Source organism: Bactrocera oleae, chromosome 4 (genome assembly GCF_042242935.1).
Source record: "Bactrocera oleae isolate idBacOlea1 chromosome 4, idBacOlea1, whole genome shotgun sequence".
NCBI lineage: Eukaryota > Metazoa > Arthropoda > Insecta > Diptera > Tephritidae > Bactrocera > Bactrocera oleae.
In genome coordinates this window covers 32060623-32086369 of record NC_091538.1, presented here as the reverse complement: position 1 = coordinate 32086369, position 25747 = coordinate 32060623, and the positions used below count along the sequence as shown (strand labels likewise).

General features: G+C 35.7%; 1 protein-coding gene across 5 annotated transcripts in view; it reads right to left on the bottom strand.

Moving 5' to 3' along the window:
- LOC106625350 (oxysterol-binding protein-related protein 1) overlaps positions 1–25747 on the bottom strand; it is a 342202-nt gene that overhangs the window by 123848 nt on the left and 192607 nt on the right. For all 5 annotated transcript variants that reach the window (XM_070109230.1, XM_070109226.1, XM_070109229.1 and 2 more), the window contains 2 exons: positions 24508–24703; positions 24318–24437 (listed from right to left, as the gene is read on the bottom strand). In XM_070109230.1, the coding sequence (XP_069965331.1) occupies positions 24318–24437; positions 24508–24703 (316 nt within the window). The remainder of the gene's footprint in view (positions 1–24317; positions 24438–24507; positions 24704–25747) is intronic.

The window sequence follows — 25747 nt, the reverse complement described above, 5'->3', positions numbered from 1 at the left end:
TCTTATACCATCTCAGAGATAAAACTTAATGTCTCTGGCGTGTTTAGTGCTTGATTTATCGCGCTTTTAGTAGTTTTTAACAGTACCGTTATATGGGGAGTGGGCGAAGTTGCCACCCGATTTCAACTATTTTCACATCGTCAATAGAAGTGCTAAAAACATTTGCTCCTAGTGAATTTTGTTATTATAGCATTAGCGGTTTAGGAGATATGCACATTAAACCTATTAGAGGCGGGACCACGCCCACTTTTAAAAAAAAAACTTTAACTGCAGATGCCCCTCCCTAATATGATCCTGTGCACCAAATAACAGTCTTGTATCTTATTGCGGAGCTTAGTTATGGCAAGTTATTTGTTTTTGATTAATGGCGTTTTGTAGGCGTGGCAGTGGTCCGATTACGCCCATCTGCAATACCAACCGTCTCACGGTACCATGAAACATGTCTACCAAGTTTCATAAAGATATCTGAATTTTTACTCAAGTTAGAGCTTGCACGGTCGGACGGACAGACGGACGGACGGACAGACAGTCACCCGGATTTCAACTCGTCTCTTCATCCTGATCATTTATATATATATAACCCTATATCTAACTCGATTAATTTTAGGTGATACAAACAACCGTTAGGTGAACAAAACTTTATACTCTGTAGCAACAGGTTGCGAGAGTATAAAAAACTATTATACTCTGTAGCAACAGGTTGCGAGAGTATAATGAAAACGATACAATTACTTTGTCTCGCCTCAAGGGGATTTTGGGGAGAATGTATTTGTTTTTTCTTTTTTTTTTTGAGGGTTTTTGTGTATGCCCTTTTTTCCTTGACGCCAGCTGTTGCCTGTTGTGCAGCTCTCTCCCTGTGTTTTGGCTCTATATGTATATTTTATTGTTAATTTCGCGCCCGTTTTTGATTAATATTGTTTTTATACTCTCGCAACCTGTTGCTACAGAGTATAATAGTTTTGTTCACCTAACGGTTGTTTGTATCACCTAAAACTAATCGAGTTAGATATAGGGTTATATATATATAAATGATCAGGATGAAGAGACGAGTTGAAATCCGGGTGACTGTCTGTCCGTCCGTCCGTCCGTCCGTCCGTCCGTCCGTCCGCCCGTGCAAGCTCTAACTTGAGTAAAAATTGAGATATCTTTATGAAACTTGGTAGACATGTTTCTTGGTACCGTGAGACGGTTGGTATTGCAGATGGGCGTAATCGGACCACTGCCACGCCCACAAAACGCCATTAATCAAAAACAAATAACTTGCCATAACTAAGCTCCGCAATAAGATACAAGACTGCTATTTGGTACACAGGATCACATTACGGAGAGGCATCTGCAGTTAAAACTTTTTTTTAAAAAGTGGGCGTGGTCCCGCCTCTAATAGGTTTAATGTGCATATCTCCTAAATTGCTAACGCTATAACAACAAAATTCACTGGAAGAAAATGTTTTTATCGCTTCTATGGACGGTGTGAAAATAGTTGAAATCCGGTGGCAACTCCGCCCACTCCCCATATAACGGTACTGTTAAAAACTACTAAAAGCGCGATAAATCAAGCGCTAAACACGCCAGAGACATTAAATTTTATCTCTGAGATGGTATAAGATGACTTTATAGGAACCGCGTTCAAAATTAGACAATGGGCGTGGCACAGCCCACTTTTAGGTGAAAACCCATATCTTGAGATCTGCTTAACCGATTTCAACCAAATTCGGTGCATATCGTTCTTTTCATGTTTCTATGTCATAGTGCGAAAAAGGGCGAAATCGGACTACAATCACGCTTACTTCCCATGTAACACCATTTTCAATGCCATCTGATTCTTTCACTTTCCACTATGCAAATCATTCAACAATGACTGTATCGGGATAAAACTTTGAGTGAATAATGCGATTAAAGTATGCCACTTTGTGGCCAAAAATTGTCTAAATCGAACCAAAACTGTTTAAGCCGCCAAGTACTAAATATGTGGACCCCAGAGCCTATAGTTGACCTTCTACCGAAAATATCAGTCAATCCACAAAGAAATCTCAAACGAGTATACTATTTGACTTTGCAAGAGTATAAAATGTTCGGTTGCATCCGAACTTAGCCCTTCCTTACTTGTTTTTCAATAATTTTGCCAACGGTGAATGGAGTTAGAATTAACTTATTAATTAATTAAAAATGGTTCTTCGAGCCCTAGTGGACGGCACTATGGGTAGTTAAATATAAAAAAGAAAAAAAAAATTAAAATAACGTGAGCAAAAAATTGTTTAACAGTGAAAAAAAAAACAAAAAAGGTGCAGTGACAAAAGTGCGGTGCCAAAAAGTGAAAAAAAAGGTGATGTGACAGCTATTGGAAAAAAAAAACAACAACCAAACCCAGAAAGTGCAGTAATATATAGAAATATATAAATATATATAATTGTTGTATGTGTATATAAAGAAAAAATATGGACATATATATATACATAGATATGGACATCCATATGGAAAAAGTGAAGTCGAGAGTTCAGTGACCCAACATATGTTCGGACACATACACGTTCATATATAACACAAAAGTGGAAAAGCGGCAAAACACATTTAATGTGTCAAAAGACAAAAACATAAAATCAAATACTTAAACACAAAAACAAACGGGCGCGAAACCAAAACCCAAAAACTCTAAACCCGGCGCGAAACCAAAAATATAAAAAAACAAGTAAGGAAGGGCTAAGTTCAGATGTAACCGAACATTTTATACTCTCGCAAAGTCAAATGGTATACTCGTTTGAGATTTCTTTGTGGATTGACTGATATTTTCGGTAGAAGGTCAACTATAGGCACTGGGGTCCACATATTTAGTACTTAGGGGTTTGAACAGTTTTGGTTCGATTTAGACAATTTTTGGCCGCAGGGTGGCATACTTTAATTGCATTATTCACGCAAAGTTTTACCCCGATATAGTCATTGTTACCTGATTTGTATAGTGGAAAGTGAAAGAATCAGATGGCATTGAAAATGGTGTTACATGGGAAGTAAGCGTGATTGTAGTCCGATTTCGCCCCTTTTCGCACTATGACATAGAAACATGAAAAGAACGATATGCACCGAATTTGGTTGCAATCGGTGAAGCAGATCCCAAGATATGGGTTTCACCTAAAAGTGGGCGGTGCCACGCCCCCTGACTAATTTTGAACGCGGTTCCTATAAAGTCGTCTCATACCATCCCAGAGATAAGATTTAATGTCTCTGGCGTGTTTAGTGCTTGATTTATCGCGCTTTTAGTAGTTTTTAACAGAACCGTTATATGGGGAGTGGGCGGAGTTGCCACCCGATTTCAACTATTTTCACACCGTCCATAGAAGTGATAAAAACATTTTCTTCCAGTGAATTTTGTTGTTACAGCATTAGCGGTTTAGGTGATATGCACATTAAACCCATTTGAGGCGGGACCACGCCCACTTTTTAAAAAAAAGTTTTAACTGCAGATGCCTCTCCGTAATATGATCCTGTGTACCAAATAGCAGTCTTGTATCTTATTGATTAGCTTAGTTATGGCAAGTTATTTATTTTTGATTAATGGCGTTTTGTGGGCGTGGCAGTGGTCCGATTACGCCCATCTGCAATACCAACCGTCTCACGGTACCAGGAAACATGTCTACCAAGTTTCATAAAGATATCTCAATTTTTACTCAAGTTAGAGCTTGCACGGACGGACGGTCGGACGGACGGACGGACGGACAGACAGTCACCCGGATTTCAACTCGTCTCTTCATCCTGATCATTTATATATATATAACCCTATATCTAACTCGATTAGTTTTAAGTGATACAAACAACCGTTAGGTGAACAAAACTATTATACTCTGTAGCAACAGGTTGCGAGAGTATAACAATACTTGGCGTTAGCCGAGGATTTAAAATTTTCAGGTAGATCTGAGTCGTCAGATTCTACTATTGCGTCATATGCAGCTTGGAGACGTGTCCAGAAATTATCAAGATTTTCCTTTTTGATTTCTAATACCGATTCAGAATTGTCCTGAATCGGCGAAGATGAAAATCGAGTGCAGTATCGTATTAGACTGTCACTCTCAGAGATAAATTTGGTGTATGAAATATTTTTCACCCGTTTTTGTTTTGTAGCACCTTGCTTTGAGCGTGTAGCTTCTGCAGGTGTACATGGACTATTTTCTTCAGAAATCATTTTAGGTATTTTTAGCGACTGTGTTGCTTTGGATTCTTTTGAATCTGAGCTCATTTAGAAAATAAAGAAATACATTTAAAATTCCTCAGTGTCGACCGATGGAGTTCAAGCTATATGCTCGTATGTAACGAAACTCTTTTAGGTAAATAGAGATTTTTTTGGACAAAATTAATTTTAACTTCCGTATGTGTATATAACCGCAAACTCTTTTAGTTAACAAGAGTTTTTAATTCGAATTAAGTTTCTTAAATACGCGGATTTAGGTTTTTATAATTACTGGTCGTATTTATTTTTTATTTTATTACCAATCGAACTTGTATTTATTTATCGTTTTTATGTCCTTATGTAGGGGTATGTAGGTACACCCTAATGCGTGGACTTGTAGATATGTATTTATGTACTTGAGCAATTGAGAGCTCGTTAAAGAGATCAATGCACTTTGTACCTAGGTGTACACGAATTATTGTGCTGAAATGTTTGTGCGCAATCCTGCTTGTGTTTGTTTGCCAAAGAACAAGGGGTATTGCTGGATATTTGCCAAAATGGACTTTAAAGAAATTTTTATTTGAGAATTTTTTTATATTATTTATTTTAGCTGTCTGTTAGCAAAAAAATTGTTTATTTTGTATTATGGAATTATTTATTTTTTTGTTGCTAAGATTTAACCGCACTGTTCAATTAGTTTTACAATGATCGATATTTAAACGAATAAATTTAATAAAAATTTGTATTTGTACCCACTGTATATGGGTTATGTGAGCATAGACAGATCGTATGCCGTATGTACAAGTGTGTATGTGTATGACTGTACACGCCAGATATTTTTCGGCGTGAGAGAAGAATGTGGAGAAAAGTAAAAATTGTAATACGCAGGTATTTTACCGACTGCGCTTATGTTACTATATTCTGATATAATATATATGTAAAAATATAAGTGAATGTTTAGTTATAAGATTTATCGGCAAATGCAATTTGCATATTGTTTGCCGATCGTATGTATATATATGTATGTTTGTATGTCTGTCTTTTTGCTGTAATTGTTATTGTGCCTTTAGCTTACTTTTTGTTACGCAGTCCTGCTTATTGCTTTATTAAGCCTATGGGGTACTGCCGGAAATTCTTTGCAAGTAAATACTTGAATTTTTATTTTTTATTTTGTGGTTGTTGTGTGTATATATATATACAAATGTAAGTGCATAAACTAAGGCAATCAATAATTTGTTAATATAATATATTTATACATATATATATATGTAAATATAAGTATATATGTATATAAGTATATTCTCCCGTTTTATTTTATTTTATTTTTTTTTTTTTAAATTTTTTGTTTAGGAAAAATTATAAGTATATAGTACTTAAATTTTTAGTTCCGCTTTTTTTTTTCAAACTGGTTTTGGTTTTAAACTGTTAAAACGGATTTTCTTAGTTTTAATGGTATAGAGGATTTCCAAACATACATATATAATAAATAAAAACAAGTAAGGAAAGGCTAAGTTCGGATGTAACCTAACATTTTATACTCCCGCAAAGTCAAATGGTATACTCGTTTTAGATTTCTTTGTGGATCTTGCCGCCTTGTTCTATGTTGACCGATATTTTCGGTAAAAAGTCAGCTATAGGCACTGGGGTCAACATATTAATTACCTAGGGGCTTGAACAGTTTTGACTCGATTTAGACAATTTTTGCTCACAAGATGGCATACTTCAAACGCATTATTCACGCAAAGTTTTACCCCGATATAATCATTGTTACCTGATTTGCATAGTGGAAAGTGAAAGAATCAGATGGAATTGAAAAAGGTGTTATATGGGAAATAGGCGTGGTTGTAGTCCGATTTCGCCCATTTTCACATTATGACATAGAAACAAGAAAAGAACGTTACGCACCGAATTTGGTTGAAATCGGTTAAGCAGATCTCAAGATATGGGTTTTCACCTAAAAGTGGGCTGTGCCACGCCCACTGTCTAATTTTGAACGCGGTTCCTATAAAGTCATCTTATACCATCTCAGAGATAAAACTTAATGTCTCTGGCGTGTTTAGTGCTTGATTTATCGCGCTTTTAGTAGTTTTTAACAGTACCGTTATATGGGGAGTGGGCGAAGTTGCCACCCGATTTCAACTATTTTCACATCGTCAATAGAAGTGCTAAAAACATTTGCTCCTAGTGAATTTTGTTATTATAGCATTAGCGGTTTAGGAGATATGCACATTAAACCTATTAGAGGCGGGACCACGCCCACTTTTAAAAAAAAAACTTTAACTGCAGATGCCCCTCCCTAATATGATCCTGTGCACCAAATAACAGTCTTGTATCTTATTGCGGAGCTTAGTTATGGCAAGTTATTTGTTTTTGATTAATGGCGTTTTGTAGGCGTGGCAGTGGTCCGATTACGCCCATCTGCAATACCAACCGTCTCAAGGTACCATGAAACATGTCTACCAAGTTTCATAAAGATATCTGAATTTTTACTCAAGTTAGAGCTTGCACGGACGGACGGACAGACGGACGGACGGACAGACGGACGGACGGACAGACAGTCACCCGGATTTCAACTCGTCTCTTCATCCTGATCATTTATATATATATAACCCTATATCTAACTCGATTAATTTTAGGTGATACAAACAACCGTTAGGTGAACAAAACTATTATACTCTGTAGCAACAGGTTGCGAGAGTATAAAAAACTATTATACTCTGTAGCAACAGGTTGCGAGAGTATAATGAAAACGATACAATTACTTTGTCTCGCCTCAAGGGGATTTTGGGGAGAATGTATTTGTTTTTTCTTTTTTTTTTTGAGGGTTTTTGTGTATGCCCTTTTTTCCTTGATGCCAGCTGTTGCCTGTTGTGCAGCTCTCTCCCTGTGTTTTGGCTCTATATGTATATTTTATTGTTAATTTCGCGCCCGTTTTTGATTAATATTGTTTTTATACTCTCGCAACCTGTTGCTACAGAGTATAATAGTTTTGTTCACCTAACGGTTGTTTGTATCACCTAAAACTAATCGAGTTAGATATAGGGTTATATATATAAATGATCAGGATGAAGAGACGAGTTGAAATCCGGGTGACTGTCTGTCCGTCCGTCCGTCCGTCCGTCCGTCCGTCCGCCCGTGCAAGCTCTAACTTGAGTAAAAATTGAGATATCTTTATGAAACTTGGTAGACATGTTTCTTGGTACCGTGAGACGGTTGGTATTGCAGATGGGCGTAATCGGACCACTGCCACGCCCACAAAACGCCATTAATCAAAAACAAATAACTTGCCATAACTAAGCTCCGCAATAAGATACAAGACTGCTATTTGGTACACAGGATCACATTACGGAGAGGCATCTGCAGTTAAAACTTTTTTTTAAAAAGTGGGCGTGGTCCCGCCTCTAATAGGTTTAATGTGCATATCTCCTAAATTGCTAACGCTATAACAACAAAATTCACTGGAAGAAAATGTTTTTATCGCTTCTATGGACGGTGTGAAAATAGTTGAAATCCGGTGGCAACTCCGCCCACTCCCCATATAACGGTACTGTTAAAAACTACTAAAAGCGCGATAAATCAAGCGCTAAACACGCCAGAGACATTAAATTTTATCTCTGAGATGGTATAAGATGACTTTATAGGAACCGCGTTCAAAATTAGACAATGGGCGTGGCACAGCCCACTTTTAGGTGAAAACCCATATCTTGAGATCTGCTTAACCGATTTCAACCAAATTCGGTGCATATCGTTCTTTTCATGTTTCTATGTCATAGTGCGAAAAAGGGCGAAATCGGACTACAATCACGCTTACTTCCCATGTAACACCATTTTCAATGCCATCTGATTCTTTCACTTTCCACTATGCAAATCAGGCAACAATGACTGTATCGGGATAAAACTTTGAGTGAATAATGCGATTAAAGTATGCCACTTTGTGGCCAAAAATTGTCTAAATCGAACCAAAACTGTTTAAGCCGCCAAGTACTAAATATGTGGACCCCAGTGCCTATAGTTGACCTTCTACCGAAAATATCAGTCAATCCACAAAGAAATCTCAAACGAGTATACTATTTGACTTTGCAAGAGTATAAAATGTTCGGTTGCATCCGAACTTAGCCCTTCCTTACTTGTTTTTCAATAATTTTGCCAACGGTGAGTGGAGTTAGAATTAACTTATTAATTAATTAAAAATGGTTCTTCGAGCCCTAGTGGACGGCACTATGGGTAGTTAAATATAAAAAAGAAAAAAAAAATTAAAATAACGTGAGCAAAAAATTGTTTAACAGTGAAAAAAAAAACAAAAAAGGTGCAGTGACAAAAGTGCGGTGCCAAAAAGTGAAAAAAAAGGTGATGTGACAGCTATTGGAAAAAAAAAACAACAACCAAACCCAGAAAGTGCAGTAATATATAGAAATATATAAATATATATAATTGTTGTATGTGTATATAAAGAAAAAATATGGACATATATATATACATAGATATGGACATCCATATGGAAAAAGTGAAGTCGAGAGTTCAGTGACCCAACATATGTGCGGACACATACACGTTCATATATAACACAAAAGTGGAAAAGCGGCAAAACACATTTAATGTGTCAAAAGACAAAAACATAAAATCAAATACTTAAACACAAAAACAAACGGGCGCGAAACCAAAACCCAAAAACTCTAAACCCGGCGCGAAACCAAAAATATAAAAAAACAAGTAAGGAAGGGCTAAGTTCAGATGTAACCGAACATTTTATACTCTCGCAAAGTCAAATGGTATACTCGTTTGAGATTTCTTTGTGGATTGACTGATATTTTCGGTAGAAGGTCAACTATAGGCACTGGGGTCCACATATTTAGTACTTAGGGGTTTGAACAGTTTTGGTTCGATTTAGACAATTTTTGGCCGCAGGGTGGCATACTTTAATTGCATTATTCACGCAAAGTTTTACCCCGATATAGTCATTGTTACCTGATTTGTATAGTGGAAAGTGAAAGAATCAGATGGCATTGAAAATGGTGTTACATGGGAAGTAAGCGTGATTGTAGTCCGATTTCGCCCCTTTTCGCACTATGACATAGAAACATGAAAAGAACGATATGCACCGAATTTGGTTGCAATCGGTGAAGCAGATCCCAAGATATGGGTTTCACCTAAAAGTGGGCGGTGCCACGCCCCCTGACTAATTTTGAACGCGGTTCCTATAAAGTCGTCTCATACCATCCCAGAGATAAGATTTAATGTCTCTGGCGTGTTTAGTGCTTGATTTATCGCGCTTTTAGTAGTTTTTAACAGAACCGTTATATGGAGAGTGGGCGGAGTTGCCACCCGATTTCAACTATTTTCACACCGTCCATAGAAGTGATAAAAACATTTTCTTCCAGTGAATTTTGTTGTTACAGCATTAGCGGTTTAGGTGATATGCACATTAAACCCATTTGAGGCGGGACCACGCCCACTTTTTAAAAAAAAGTTTTAACTGCAGATGCCTCTCCGTAATATGATCCTGTGTACCAAATAGCAGTCTTGTATCTTATTGATTAGCTTAGTTATGGCAAGTTATTTATTTTTGATTAATGGCGTTTTGTGGGCGTGGCAGTGGTCCGATTACGCCCATCTGCAATACCAACCGTCTCACGGTACCAGGAAACATGTCTACCAAGTTTCATAAAGATATCTCAATTTTTACTCAAGTTAGAGCTTGCACGGACGGACGGTCGGACGGACGGACGGACGGACAGACAGTCACCCGGATTTCAACTCGTCTCTTCATCCTGATCATTTATATATATATAACCCTATATCTAACTCGATTAGTTTTAAGTGATACAAACAACCGTTAGGTGAACAAAACTATTATACTCTGTAGCAACAGGTTGCGAGAGTATAACAATACTTGGCGTTAGCCGAGGATTTAAAATTTTCAGGTAGATCTGAGTCGTCAGATTCTACTATTGCGTCATATGCAGCTTGGAGACGTGTCCAGAAATTATCAAGATTTTCCTTTTTGATTTCTAATACCGATTCAGAATTGTCCTGAACGGGCGAAGATGAAAATCGAGTGCAGTATCGTATTAGACTGTCACTCTCAGAGATAAATTTGGTGTATGAAATATTTTTCACCCGTTTTTGTTTTGTAGCACCTTGCTTTGAGCGTGTAGCTTCTGCAGGTGTACATGGACTATTTTCTTCAGAAATCATTTTAGGTATTTTTAGCGACTGTGTTGCTTTGGATTCTTTTGAATCTGAGCTCATTTAGAAAATAAAGAAATACATTTAAAATTCCTCAGTGTCGACCGATGGAGTTCAAGCTATATGCTCGTATGTAACGAAACTCTTTTAGGTAAATAGAGATTTTTTTGGACAAAATTAATTTTAACTTCCGTATGTGTATATAACCGCAAACTCTTTTAGTTAACAAGAGTTTTTAATTCGAATTAAGTTTCTTAAATACGCGGATTTAGGTTTTTATAATTACTGGTCGTATTTATTTTTTATTTTATTACCAATCGAACTTGTATTTATTTATCGTTTTTATGTCCTTATGTAGGGGTATGTAGGTACACCCTAATGCGTGGACTTGTAGATATGTATTTATGTACTTGAGCAATTGAGAGCTCGTTAAAGAGATCAATGCACTTTGTACCTAGGTGTACACGAATTATTGTGCTGAAATGTTTGTGCGCAATCCTGCTTGTGTTTGTTTGCCAAAGAACAAGGGGTATTGCTGGATATTTGCCAAAATGGACTTTAAAGAAATTTTTATTTGAGAATTTTTTTATATTATTTATTTTAGCTGTCTGTTAGCAAAAAAATTGTTTATTTTGTATTATGGAATTATTTATTTTTTTGTTGCTAAGATTTAACCGCACTGTTCAATTAGTTTTACAATGATCGATATTTAAACGAATAAATTTAATAAAAATTTGTATTTGTACCCACTGTATATGGGTTATGTGAGCATAGACAGATCGTATGCCGTATGTACAAGTGTGTATGTGTATGACTGTACACGCCAGATATTTTTCGGCGTGAGAGAAGAATGTGGAGAAAAGTAAAAATTGTAATACGCAGGTATTTTACCGACTGCGCTTATGTTACTATATTCTGATATAATATATATGTAAAAATATAAGTGAATGTTTAGTTATAAGATTTATCGGCAAATGCAATTTGCATATTGTTTGCCGATCGTATGTATATATATGTATGTTTGTATGTTTGTCTTTTTGCTGTAATTGTTATTGTGCCTTTAGCTTACTTTTTGTTACGCAGTCCTGCTTATTGCTTTATTAAGCCTATGGGGTACTGCCGGAAATTCTTTGCAAGTAAATACTTGAATTTTTATTTTTTATTTTGTGGTTGTTGTGTGTATATATATATATACAAATGTAAGTGCATAAACTAAGGCAATCAATAATTTGTTAATATAATATATATATACATATATATATGTAAATATAAGTATATATGTATATAAGTATATTCTCCCGTTTTATTTAATTTTTTTTTTTTTTTTTAAAATTTTTTGTTTAGGAAAAATTATAAGTATATAGTACTTAAATTTTTAGTTCCGCTTTTTTTTTCAAACTGGTTTTGGTTTAAAACTGTTAAAACGGATTTTCTTAGTTTTAATGGTATAGAGGATTTCCAAACATACATATATAATAAATAAAAATGAAAACGATACACTTACTTTGTCTCGCCTCAAGGGGATTTTGGGGAGAATGTATTTGTTTTTTCTTTTTTTTTTGAGGGTTTTTTGTGTATGCCCTTTTTTCCTTGACGCCAGCTGTTGCCTGTTGTGCAGCTCTCTCCCTGTGTTTTGGCTCTGTATGTATATTTTATTGTTAATTTCGCGCCCGTTTTTGATTAATATTGTTTTTTTTTTTATATTTTTGGTTTCGCGCCGGGTTTAGAGTTTTTGGGTTTTGGTTTCGCGCCCGTTTGTTTTTGTGTTTAAGTATTTGATTTTATGTTTTTGTTTTTTGACACATTAAATGTGTTTTGCCGCTTTTCCACTTTTGTGTTATATATGAACGTGTGTGTGTCCGAACATATGTTGGGTCACTGAACTCTCGACTTCACTTTTTCCATATGTATGTCCATATGTATGTATATATATATGTCCATATTTTTTCTTTATATACACATACAACAACTATATATATTTATATATTTCTATATAATACTGCACTTTCTGGCTTTGGTTGTTGTTTTTTTTCCAATAGCTGTCACATCACCTTTTTTTCACTTTTTGGCACCGCACTTTTGTCACTGCACCTTTTTTGTTTTTTTTTACTGTTAAATTTTTTTTTCACATTATTTGTTGTTCACGTTACAATTTTTTGCTCACGTTATTTTAATATTTTTTTTTCTCTTTTATATTTAACTACCCATAGTGCCGTCCACTAGGGCTCGAAGAACCATTTTTAATTAAATAATAAGTTAATTCTAACTCCACTCACCGTTGGCAAAATTATTGAAAAACAAGTAAGGAAGGGCTAAGTTCGGATGCAACCGAACATTTTACACTCTTGCAAAGTCAAATAGTATACTCGTTTGAGATTTCTTTGTTAATTGACTGATATTTTCGGTAGAAGGTCAACTATAGGCACTGGGGTCCACATATTTAGTACTTGGCGGCTTAAACAGTTTTGGTTCGATTTAGACAATTTTTGGCCACAAAGTGGCATACTTTAATCGCATTATTCACGCAAAGTTTTATCCCGATACAGTCATTGTTGCCTGATTTGCATAGTGGAAAGTGAAAGAATCAGATGGGATTTAAAATGGTGTTATATGGGAAGTAGGCGTGGTTGTAGTCCGCCCATTTTCGCACTATGACATAGAAACATGAAAATAACGTTATGCACCGAATTTGGTTGAAATCGGTTAAGCAGATCCCAAGATATGGGTTTTCACCTAAAAGTGAGCGGTGCCACGCCCCCTGACAAATTTTGAACGCGGTTCCTATAAAGTCGTCTCATACCATCCTAGAGATAAAACTTAATGTCTCTGGCGTGTTTAGTGCTTGATTTATCGCGCTTTTAGTAGTTTTTAACAGTACCGTTATATGGGGAGTGGGCGGAGTTGCCACCCGATTTCAACTATTTTCACACCGTCCATAGAAGTGATAAAAACATTTTCTTCCAGTGAATTTTGTTGTTATAGCATTAGTGGTTTAGGTGATATGCACATTAAACCCATTAGAGGCGGGACCACGCCCACTTTTTAAAAAAGTTCTTAACCGCTGATGCCCCTCCCTAATGTGATCCTGTGTACCAAATAAAAGTCTTGTATCTTATTGCGGAGCTTAGTTATGGCAATTTATTTGTTTTTGATTAATGGCGTTTTGTGGGCGTGGCAGTGGTCCGATTACGCCCATCTGCAATACCAACCGTCTGACGGTACCAAGAAATATGTCTACCAAGTTTCATAAAGATATCTCAATTTTTACTCAAGTTAGAGCTTGCACGGACGGACGGACAGACAGTCACCCGGATTTCAACTCGTCTCTTCATCCTGATCATTTATATATACATAACCCTGTATCTAACTCGATAAGTTTTAGGTGATACAAACAACCGTTAGGTGCTCGAAGATCTGATCGCTAGCGAGTCGAAATGCTAAAAAGCGGGCGGGATCCTTCTTTTAGTCCCTTATATATCTGTTGATGTCTTCATGGTGGTGTGATCGGTATTAAGTTGTATTTGTGTGCGTGTTGGTGCATGGTGTAGTGATGTGGAATGTATGGTATGCAGGTGTGGAATGTATGGTAAGTAGGTGTGGTGATGTGGATGTGAATTGGTGTAGTGTGACAGTGTCTTACGGTGAGGGGGGATTGAGTGGTCATTTAGCCACAAATAAATAAAATAGTTAAATAATATTAGGCAAAATGTCGCCCTAAAACACTTGCACCCTAGGCAATTGCCTAACTCTGCCTGAAAATGACTATTCATATCACTCACCCAAACTTGATCCATACTTTTGTGTACAATTAGCCATTGCATACTTGTTTAAGTGAGCTAAGCCTCAGTACCTAAACACACCACTCTACTCGGTAAAAAACTGGCATAGTAAAAATAAAAAAACCAAGGAAAAGAGTGCAATGAAACAAAACAGTTAAAAACACAAAGTGCATTTAAAAAACAAAAACTACAAAACTGTATAATAATAATAACCCAACGATTACCCTCCTCCCGCCCAACCGACGCGAGGGGCGCAATCCGCATACGTGCGGAATTAGCCGAGTCAGAAAAGGCAAGAGAGTTTTTTAAGTGTTGAGATCTAAAACTGCTCAGCTACAGAAACAAAAATTTCAACAGCTAAGATCTAAAGTTACAATATAATAAATTGTTACATTTTCATTTATTAAGAGAAAACAATAAAGTCTTTTTAATTTTGAAAAATGAAGTGGAATGAGAATTAAAATCATGACATATACGGCGGAATGGCTCGTTTAGTTCAAAATTTGGTCTACAGGATTTTAGCAGTAAAGGTCTAAACTGCCTCGAAAGGCGAACCGGGATATTAAATTTAATTTCAGACAGGAGAAAAGAACTGCAAACAGTTCCATTCAAAAGTTTCACTAAGAATGTTATGCCAAGCATTTCCCTACGACTACAAAGTGTAGGTAGATTAATAAGTTTTAAACGACTAGTGTATGGAGGTAGACTTACCCTAGCATCCCATCGGAAATGCGCTAAGGCGAAAAGTAAGACGAAATGCGGTAAGGCGAAAAAAAAGCAAACAAAAAAAAACTAAAAGACATATCGGGCGCGAAACCTAAAAGCACTTAAACACAAAACAGAAATAAAAACAAAATAAACGGGCGCGGATTTAAGCACATAAACTCAAATTGTTTAAACAACAAATAACACAACACTGCTGGAAGACTTCAAAAGAAGAGAAAGGAATAATTTGGAACAAAACGCCCAGGCTCATAAACATACATATACCTATAATATTATATATTTTCATGGATGGAATACCAAGTGAGCGTATTTACTCCTTAAATATTTATTATACGAAAATGCCCATATGTATGTACAATTTATAGGTTTATATATAACTATATAATACCTGTAATACCAAATCCGTTTAACAATTTAATACGGTTACCAAACTGGTTCAATTTTCGGGTTTAATTTACGGGAAAACCGAAAACAGTTTGGTGTAATATATAGACACATACATAAAATCAAATATCTAATTATTTAATGCCTATCTACTAGCTTACCTTTGTGTATTCAAACACACCAATTAACAAACACAAAAAACAAATTCAAGTATATACTTGCACATTTCTCCAGCAATACCCCTTATGTTAAAAAAAAAAAAAAAAAAAAACAATAAGCAGGATTGCATAAACTAAGTAAGCAAAGGCACAAATATAAATCGAAATTCTAATATAAAAAACAAAAAGAGAAGAAAAAAAAACATACATATATGCATATTTCCTTAATTCTTACATCTTATATCTATATATTGTATATTCTTGATATACATATTTACATACAAACTTACAAACATATATACATACGTGCAGACGGGACATACCTGCATATTACAAATTTCTTTTCTCGCGCTCTCTCTTCTTATTGCGAACATACGAACGAGCGTTTACATAAAATCATACGGCATAGAATTGCCTATCCCATTTTCCTCTACACTGGGAATAATTAAATTAAAATTTAAAATAATTTCTAAAAGTATACACTTTAAATTCGCAAGTAATTTAACAGCGGTAAAGTGAAAACGAATTCACTGAATTAATTTGAAAATTATCAAAAACAAAATACAAAAAAAAAAATATAACCAACAACATACTTACATACATACATATGTATACATATATTGGTATATACAATTTTATATAATATTTTCAAAGTCCTCATAGGCAATTATCCGGCAATACCCCTTGTAACAAACAAGCAGGATTGCATACAAAAAAAAACTAAAAGCACATTGATCTCTTCAACGAGCTCTCAATTGCATTAGAAAATTAACATATATACGCACAAACAATCCGTGCATACTTATATACAAAGTGTATTGATCACTTCAACGAGCTCTCAATTTCACGAGCACATAAATATATATTAACAAGTCCGTGTATTAGGGTGTACCTAAATACATCAACATAAGGACATAAAAAGTATTATTGAATTAAAAGTGCGATTTTTAATAATTAAATTAATTAAAGCAAGACAATCAAAATAAAACCACAACAAAATCATATTGCAAGTAAATAAGGTTTACACTGAGAAAATTTTTAATAAATTTTGACAAATATTTTAACATACTAAAAAAAAAAAAATTATGAATGTGGATAAAAATCAAATTATACCTGCAGAAGCTACACGCGCAAGCCAGGTTGCCACAAAGCAAATAAAAGGCAATGATATTTGTGCCAACAAATTTATTTCCGAGAGTGACAGATTAACACGATACTGCACTCGATTTTCATCTTCACCGATTCAAGACCACTCTGAATCGTTATTGGAAATAAAAAAACAAAATATTGACAACTTTTGGACTCGTCTCCAAACGGCTCATGACGCCATAGTAGATTATGACGATTCACATCTACCACACAATTTTAAAGCATCAGCTTACGCAATATACGAAAACTGCTTAGACCAGTACGAAGAAACAAAAGCTATGATTTCCAATGAAATATTCCATGGTGGTTATGAACAGTGGCCGTCCTTCCGGGACATGTTTACAGCCGTTTACATGAACCACCCAAAATTATCAAAAGCGCAAAAATTGTATCACCTCCGATACAAAACTAAAGGTCAAGCAGGAGTAATAGTCAAACAGTTCGCACTAAATGACGACAATTTTGATTTAGCTTGGGAAGCTCTAAAAGCAAGATATGAAAATGAAAGAATATTGGTCGATAAACAAGTAACGATACTAATAAACTTGCCTAAAATTAAAAAAGAAATAAGTGAAGAATTTGTTAAACTACTATCCACTGTTTCAAATTGTTTGTCGGTTCTATCGACACAAAATATTCCCACAGACAGCTGGGACCCTATTCTGGTAAATATATGCATCGCAGCATTACCAGAAAAATCGTTACTTTTATGGGAGCAATCGCTCTCATCACGAAAGAAATGCCTCACGTGGCAACAAATGAAAGACTTTCTAACTACCCAGTACGAAATCGCTGAAAGGGTAGACAAAAAACTAATTAAAACAAAAATTGTACAACACGACCTAAAAAGAAGCTTCAATAGACCCCAAGCTAGTGGCAAAAACAAATTAAACAGAAGCTTGTACAAAACGCAATCGTTCACATCCGAACAGAACAATCATACGTCATGCGAACTATGCACAAGAGGGCATAAACTACAATCTTGCGTGAAATTCAAAAAATTAAAAATTAAAGAAAGAAACTATTTCGTGAGATCAAAAAAATTATGTACAAATTGCTTGTCACATGCGCATAAATATAAAAATTGCAAAAGTAAATTCAATTGCTTATATTGTCACAAAAGACACCACACAATGCTTCATTATTTTATTATTCATTATAGCAAATTTCCCATTTCACCCCAAAGAAGCGCTTATACAAAAAGAACCACAGGTTTAGTTGTAACAACAACTCCTAAAAACCAAAATCCCGAAAATTTGCAAAAAGCACCGTGCTGCTCAAAGGCATTAAAAATACAAACGCTACACAGCGATATTCAAAGTAGGGTATTACTACCCACAGCAATCGTCTCCATCGAGCACCGAGGAGAACTTTTTAAGCTTAGGGCCTTAATAGACCAAGGATCACAACGATCATTTATAGCGTCTAAGGCACAAAATAGGCTAAAACTGCCATCAAAACAATCGAATTTTGAAATTACGGGAATGGGCGGAAGAGTACTCCAAAACTCAAATAAAATCTGCCCCATTACCCTAATTTCCCCCCAAGCGGATAAGCGAATTGTAGCAGAAGCTATAGTCCTGCCGCAACTTACTAACATGCTTCCAAGCTATCGCATAAATAGCAAGCATTGGCAAAAGGTTTCACACCTAAATCTAGCAGATCCCAACTGCAACACCCCCGCTCAAATAGATATTGTAATAGGCAGCTATCTTATACCGCAAATAATGCTTGAAGGTGCTGAAAAAATTTCAACCACCCTTCTAGCCCAAAACACTATATTCGGTTGGATCCTAAGTGGAGTAGTTGCAGAATCAGTTTCCGCATCAAGAACTCAAGTTGATGGAAAATTAAAAGAACACATTAATTCACAATTCAGTAAATGTTGGGAGTTAAAAGAACTCTCCCCCATATCAGTTACAATCCAAGACGATCAGTATTGTGAAGACTTCTGCAAAGCCGCAACTACTCGATTAGATAATAGTCGGTACGTCGTACGACTATCGCTAAAGCCACAATTTTCCAACTCTCCACGAATTGGCAGATAATATAAAATAAAGTCAGAATTCCCTTTGACAACCCCAATATTAAAAACACATACATATATGACTTTTCGACCCGCAGGATGGCTTTCGCCAATAATGATACAAAAATCCTGATTCACAAATCATGAGCTATGTAGTATTGCCAAATTAGTATCCACGTATGTAGCATTTCAGCCTGGTAAAATATAAACTATCTCGCTGCTCTAATTCCGGATAGGCTGGCTATAAAGACCACCATGTGCATGAAACACATATATATTCCATCGCACGTACACTCGCCCATGCGCGACTCAGTACACAATATTGGGTGATACTAACATCCTTGAACGATTTTATCGTTCTCCCGAGCCCATCAGAGTAGTATAACAAATTCTCAAAATTATAGAATCCAAGGTAATACAGCGATGCTCCTAGATTTGCAAAAAGCAAACGTCGCATTTATCTAAGCTCTCCTCATATGGGTGGTTTATGGGAATCAGCAATAAAAAGCTTCAAATCCCACTTCAAAAAAGTGAGCGAAAATCACAAATCTCACTCTCGCAAGATCCCTCAAAGATTTCAAAGGAGCACCCATTCTGGTCATACCGAGCCAGGCGTGGCGTTGCTAACCTTAATAAGGCGATGGTTAAGAAATTTTAAACAAAGAATACAAATAATAATAAAAATCATAATAATATTATAAAAGAAACAACCGCAAATACAATAAGTGCGAAAAGCAATACAACCTCATTAACCAGCAAAATAAAGTTACCTACCTTAAAGCACCTACTTGCATATTAAAATGCTTACAAGATATGTTTTTAAAACCAAAGCCGTTTTATACACTACAGATAAATATGGATATAACATTACTCCATCACCATGTGACCCCACCGCGTCCTCGGCTACTCAACCAACAGCATGCCGCAATACATACAAGTACATATATCATTTTAGTAAATATGTGAAAAACTAGGCAAAATATTCGCCTAGGGGGCCCAGGATGTTTAAATGAGCTAAGCCTCAGTAACTAAACACACCACTCTACTCGGTAAAAACTGGCGCACACTAATAATATACACCACACCTGATAACACCACCACACTCAGCAAGATGTCACCAGACGACGACACCCCACACCGCCAAGCAACAAAAAGGATGGTCCCCATATCAGAGGATCAACATTCGTTAGCACACTGCGCCGCGTAAACAACACATCAACGTTCGTTCGTTTTCGTCTACGAGCCTGAGCGCCACATCAACATTTTACTTTTCGATTCGCAAACCCGTGCGAAAAAACTACGACAAGCGACACCGTTGAGAACTCGTAATGCGGATTATTTTCGGGCATATGCGTTAAGTCGTTATATAGATAAATACGACCAGTTTCATAATAATTTATTATTATATGTTTATAACAATAATATAAAAGCCGTGTTAACCTTGTATACGATACAATCGCATTTTCATTTAATTTATTAAATTATCCACGCAAATAAATATTAGTGAAGTTGTGAAGTGTTTTAACATTGGTTGTGTGTGCTCTCCAACAAATTGGGGAATTTTATACATACTTCATCCTTGTTTCGGATTTTTAAACGCGAAAAATTTAAGCTCTCACCAACGCTTTTTAAAACGTACTTAATCCTATGAAACTAGTAAGGAAAGGCTAAGTTCGGGTGTAAGTTTAAAAGATCAAAGGAGGGAAATACTTTTAGGTGTTGCAAAACCTTATCTTAAAAATTGTTGAAAAACAATTCAACCTAATTAACTCAAATGCGATAGATGATAAAATCATTATAGTCCGGAAGTGCGGATGTATATATTATATGTATATTGAGCATATGGGGCCATATTGACCAAATTCAACACATTTTTGATACACAGTCTTACTCTTATCAGGAAAAGACTCTCTCCTAATTTCAATTGTGTATCTTACGCATTGATAGGCACTGGGATCCACATCTTCGGTATCTGGGTTGAACTGTTATGGTCCAATTTTGCAGTATTTGTGAAAAGTTGTATCCCGATAAATTCATTGGTGCTTGATTTGTCTACTGGATAGTGAGAGAATAAGATCGATATTAAAGTTGTGTTATATGGGAAGCAGGCGTGGTTTTTTGTCCATTTTCGCACTGTAAGATAGAAAAGGCAGGATAATGTTATGTGAAAAATTTGGCTGAATTTGGTAGAGCAGCTCTCGAGATATGAGTTTTTATCGAAAAACGGGCAGTGCCACGCCCTTTGTCCAATTTTGATACAGACCCATAAAGAGTTATAGCACTTTTCAACATAACCGACACAGTGTTACCTTTTACGACATTTGCTTAACTCTTTTTTATGTCTACATTCGGACGTAGGGTATAAATTACCACATACTACACAAACCCTACGTAGAGTGCAAACTTATTTAGTGCGTCCATACTCTTGGCTTGCAAATAAGAAAAAAAGTCAACTGGTTCGGTTACAGGTTCAGCTGCACAAGTTCTTACAAAACTCAACGAATGGGCAGCACAAGCAATATATTCTGCTAATGGATTAATCATTTTTGACTGCACTCCTAAATATAAACCTGACATATTGCTAGCGTTATCATAAGATTGGACACTTCAGTTGATTATATCTAAACCATTGTTTTCAACAAGTTTTAGCAGAGCATCTTCAATATCCTTAGCCTTGTGGCCAGTATTTGGTAAAAGTTCCAGACATCTTTCAACAATTTAACCGTTATCAGGTACATATCTTATAATTATCGTAAGCTGATCGACTGGCGTAGAATCCCTGGTTACACCAAAATATTTAGCAGGTTGCACTTCTCTAGAATACGTGTTAACAATTTATTTTGAATATAATTTCTGCATAGTTGGTTTTAGATAATTACACCCTTGTTTTCTGAAAACATGTGTAACACACTCACCCCCTCTTCGGAACTAATTCCAAATCTTAATACTCCCAAGCTTATTGATTCGAAAACTTATTTTTAATAACATTTTTCGATAAAAACAGTGATTGATTTATCGAAATATTAACATTGCACCCAAAAATTAAGAACACAATGGAAAAAGTAAATTATAACGGGTGATCTAAGTAAAGGTAATTTTTTCAACTTAATTTCAACTTTATTACGAAAATTCACGTTCTCTCAAAAATGTGTTTCGCGCGTTTCGATCAACTTATGGTCAACATAATCGGCCTACTGAGCGTGCTATGCGCAACACTATCACTCATCTTGAGACCCAGCATTCATTATTGGATAATATTCGACCGAATAGCAGTGAAGAAAATATAGCGGCCGTAGTGTGTACACGAAGACCGTGGAGAGTCGATTTGGCGCCGTTTGTAGTAACTCGGACTGACGAATGGAACGACTTGGTGCATTTTACGTCAAGATCTTAAATTGAAAGCATACAAAATACAGCTTGTGCAAGAACTGAAGCCGCCAGACCTGCCCAAAAAAATCGCTTCGCTCTAAAGTTCCAAGAAGAACCGACGTTTTCGAGCCACATTTTGTTCAACGATGAGGCCAATTTCTGCCTCAATGGGACGCATTTGGGACAAAGAGCAACTTAAGTGCTGCCATTTCATCCAGAAACGGTTTGTGGGCCGGTGAAATCATCGGTCCATATTTCTTCGAAAATAAGGCCGGTGAGGCCGTGACCGTCAATGGCGACCATTATCGCGCCATGATAACTGATTATTTGATGCCTGAAATTGAGGCTCGTGATCTCGGCGACATTTGGTTTTAATAAGACGGCGCCACACACACGACGAGCACACTTCAGTGAATAGATAATTTCACATTTTGGTCCGTTCCATTGGCCAAGATCGTTAGACTTCTTCCTGTGGGTATAAGTAAAGTCTAAGGTATATGCGGACAATTCCGCTTCGATTCAGACTCTGGAGCAAAACATCACACATTAGTTGATAGTAAAGGTAAGTTTTTTTCGACAAATTAATGTCCTAGACAATTAATAATGTTCCTAATTATAATTACATATAAGATATTGATTAATTAGTGTTTATTTCTCTGATATATCTAATAGGTCGTTTAATTTACACGAGACTGCTGCTGCTTATTGAAAATAAAAGCGTAAGAAATATAATTAGATATAAGTTTACAGCAACTTTATAAACAGTTTTAATTTTAAGCCTAGAAAGCCTCATGAAACTGAACTCTCAAGTGAAGAACAGGTTAAAATAAAAACCATGTACGAAGGTGGGGCTAAGCTAAGACAAATTTCTACTTCAAACAAACCGCCCCAGAAATACAACCACTATGACATGAAGAATTGCTCAAAAATTAAAGCTGAACTTAGGCATCAAAATCAAATATAAAAAACTGAGAAAGGGCAAAGGTCGAACCGAACATTTTATACTCTTGCAACATCCACGGATTAAAGGCGGCAAAATACATTCAGATGGTTACACAACTTTATGTTAAAAACTGTCGCACTCAACAACGGTCAACCGGATGTTTAAAAATCCTGATATTAGTTATATTGGGGTTAGAGCAAGCTTTCACCCGATATTATCTATATTAGTCCCAAAGATACACCGTTTTTAGAAAAACGCACTGACTCGCTTTCAACCCGTTTTTGATACACAGGCATACTATTATTAGCAAAAGGTTCTCTCCGAATTTCAATTATATAATATATCTTACATAGTGACCGATATTTTCGGTAAAAAGTCTACTATAGGTACTAGGGTCCACATCTTCGGTATCTGGGGGATTGAACAGTTATGGTCCGATTTTGACAATACTTCCATTTGAGATGGCATACCTTAAAGCACTATTTTTGCACAATTTCATCCCGATATATTTATTGGTGCTTGATTTATATACTGGAAAGTGAAAAAATTATACCGAATTTAAAGTTATGTTGTATGGGAAGAAGGCGGGGGTGCTGCCCGATTTCTTCCATTTTAGCACTGTAACATGGGAATACAAGTATAATTATAATCTTACGAAAATAACCCTGGGGTTAGTTATCATCCGATTTAAGCTATTTGACCCTGTCGCAAGAGCTGTCGAAATGATTTGTCCTGTGCAAATTTAGGTGATATAGCTTGAATGGTTTGGGAAATATGTATGCACATTAAACCTAATAAGAGGAGGGACACGCTTACTTTTTAAAATTCGTTATTGCGATTCGTTGTACCGAATTACAGTTCCGTATCTTAATTTTCGGCTTGGTGATGGCAATTTATAGGTTTTCGATTAATGGCGTTTCGTGGGCATGGCAGTGGTCCGATAACGCCTATCTACGAATACATTCTCCCTTTCCAAGAAACACGTGTACCAAGTTTCATCACAATATCTCAATTTTTACTCAAGTTGCAGCTTGCATTTAGCCACACGTGGGGTTTTCCCTTTTATTAAGGATATGTTTGAGTAAATTTGTTATTCAAATGACAGCATGGGCAGTTGATGCTTTTAGCTACATACAAACATACAGGTGAAATTAATATAAAAAAAAGAAACTGTAATCGAAGTGAACGGAAAGTGAAAAACACCCATGCGCCAATTTAAAACAAAGCCAAGGGAAAAAGGAGAAATTCCCCCACAACACAACGTTCAACTAACATATACAAGTATACGTCCCCAAAGGATTTATTGTAAAATATAAAACGATAAATTATACCTAATTATATAAATAAAAGCAAAACTATTATAATCTGCAACAAATCTTTATCTCGTGCTAATATATTATTAAAGAGATATATGTACATATATAAATAAATAAATATTTACCTTAGCGCTATAAAGAGGTCGCTCTTTACATTTCCACAATAAAGCTGATTTAATTTCGGAAGATATATCAATATATTCTCTAAGGCTTAAAGAATTAAGCTCTGATGTTCCAACTTGATCCTGATTAGAAAAAGTTGGTTAATATATTTACGTCTTTTTAATTGATGCGAAATATGTATCTCGCACTTACATCTTCAATACTTGCGCCTAAAAATAATGGCATTTTAAAACTGTTCAACTTTGAAAATAACTTCCTGGCGTTTCGGTCATGGGATGACATTGATTCGTTAACGTGTTTTTGCTGCATATTGAGCTGGTAGTCTTCTTCTGATGCACATTTAAGAAAATCGTTCCATTTTCCAAATAACCTATATATCACTTTTTTTCTAAAAATAAACAAACATACATTTTGTATATACAACATACCTGCAAACTTCAATTAGTAATTATATTTTCAAAATCTTTCATTTCAATGCTTATATTCATTTGATATCAATCATCGTCGGCTTAATCGGATTTGTCTGTTGTTTTACATAAGACTATGTTAAGCACACAGTATAATTGTTTTGATTAAGAATTGTTTTCAACATCTAAATTGAATCAAGAAAGTAATAATGTTATGTACTTGTATGTATCAAAAAAACAGAATGACGAGACGAAATGTTTAATGTACTTTCAATCCGTGCGTACATCCATTCGATTGGCTATGCCAAATAAGGTTAATAAAATTAATGTCAGTATACTTATGTTAAAGCATTTAACCTTAAATTATAACCTTTTTTATCCACTTTATTCTTTCACTAAATCACTTTCTGGTCACATATTGACTTTGTTATATTCGCCTGTATACTCGTAGATACATACTTATGTTAATTGATCATATTTTCCAGTAATTGGGTAGCGAGAACGATATTGTGAGAGCTTCATTTTATGCAATACAGCACAGCTTCTACAACTGTAGACACTTTTGCAAATTGAATAACATAGAAATACGCATACCGTTTATGTCAGAATACATATACTTAATTAATTTTGTTTTTAAAATATAACAAGTAAAGAAGGGCTAAGTTCGGATGTAACCGCACATTTTATACTCTCGCAAAATCAAATGGTATACTCGTTTGAGATTTCTTTGTGGATTGACCGATATTTTCGGTAAAAGGTCAACTATGGACACTGGGGCCTACATATTCAGTACCTAGGGGTTTGAACAGTTTTGGTTCGATTTAGACAATTTTTGGTCACAAGGTGGCATACTTTAAAAGTATTATTCACGCAAAGTTTTACCCCGATATAATCATTGTTGCTTGATTTGCATAGTGGAAAGTGAAAAAATCAGATGAAATTTAAAATGGTGTTATATGGGGTGATTGTAATCCGCCCATTTTCGCACAATAACATAGAAATATGAAAAGAATGTTATGTACCGA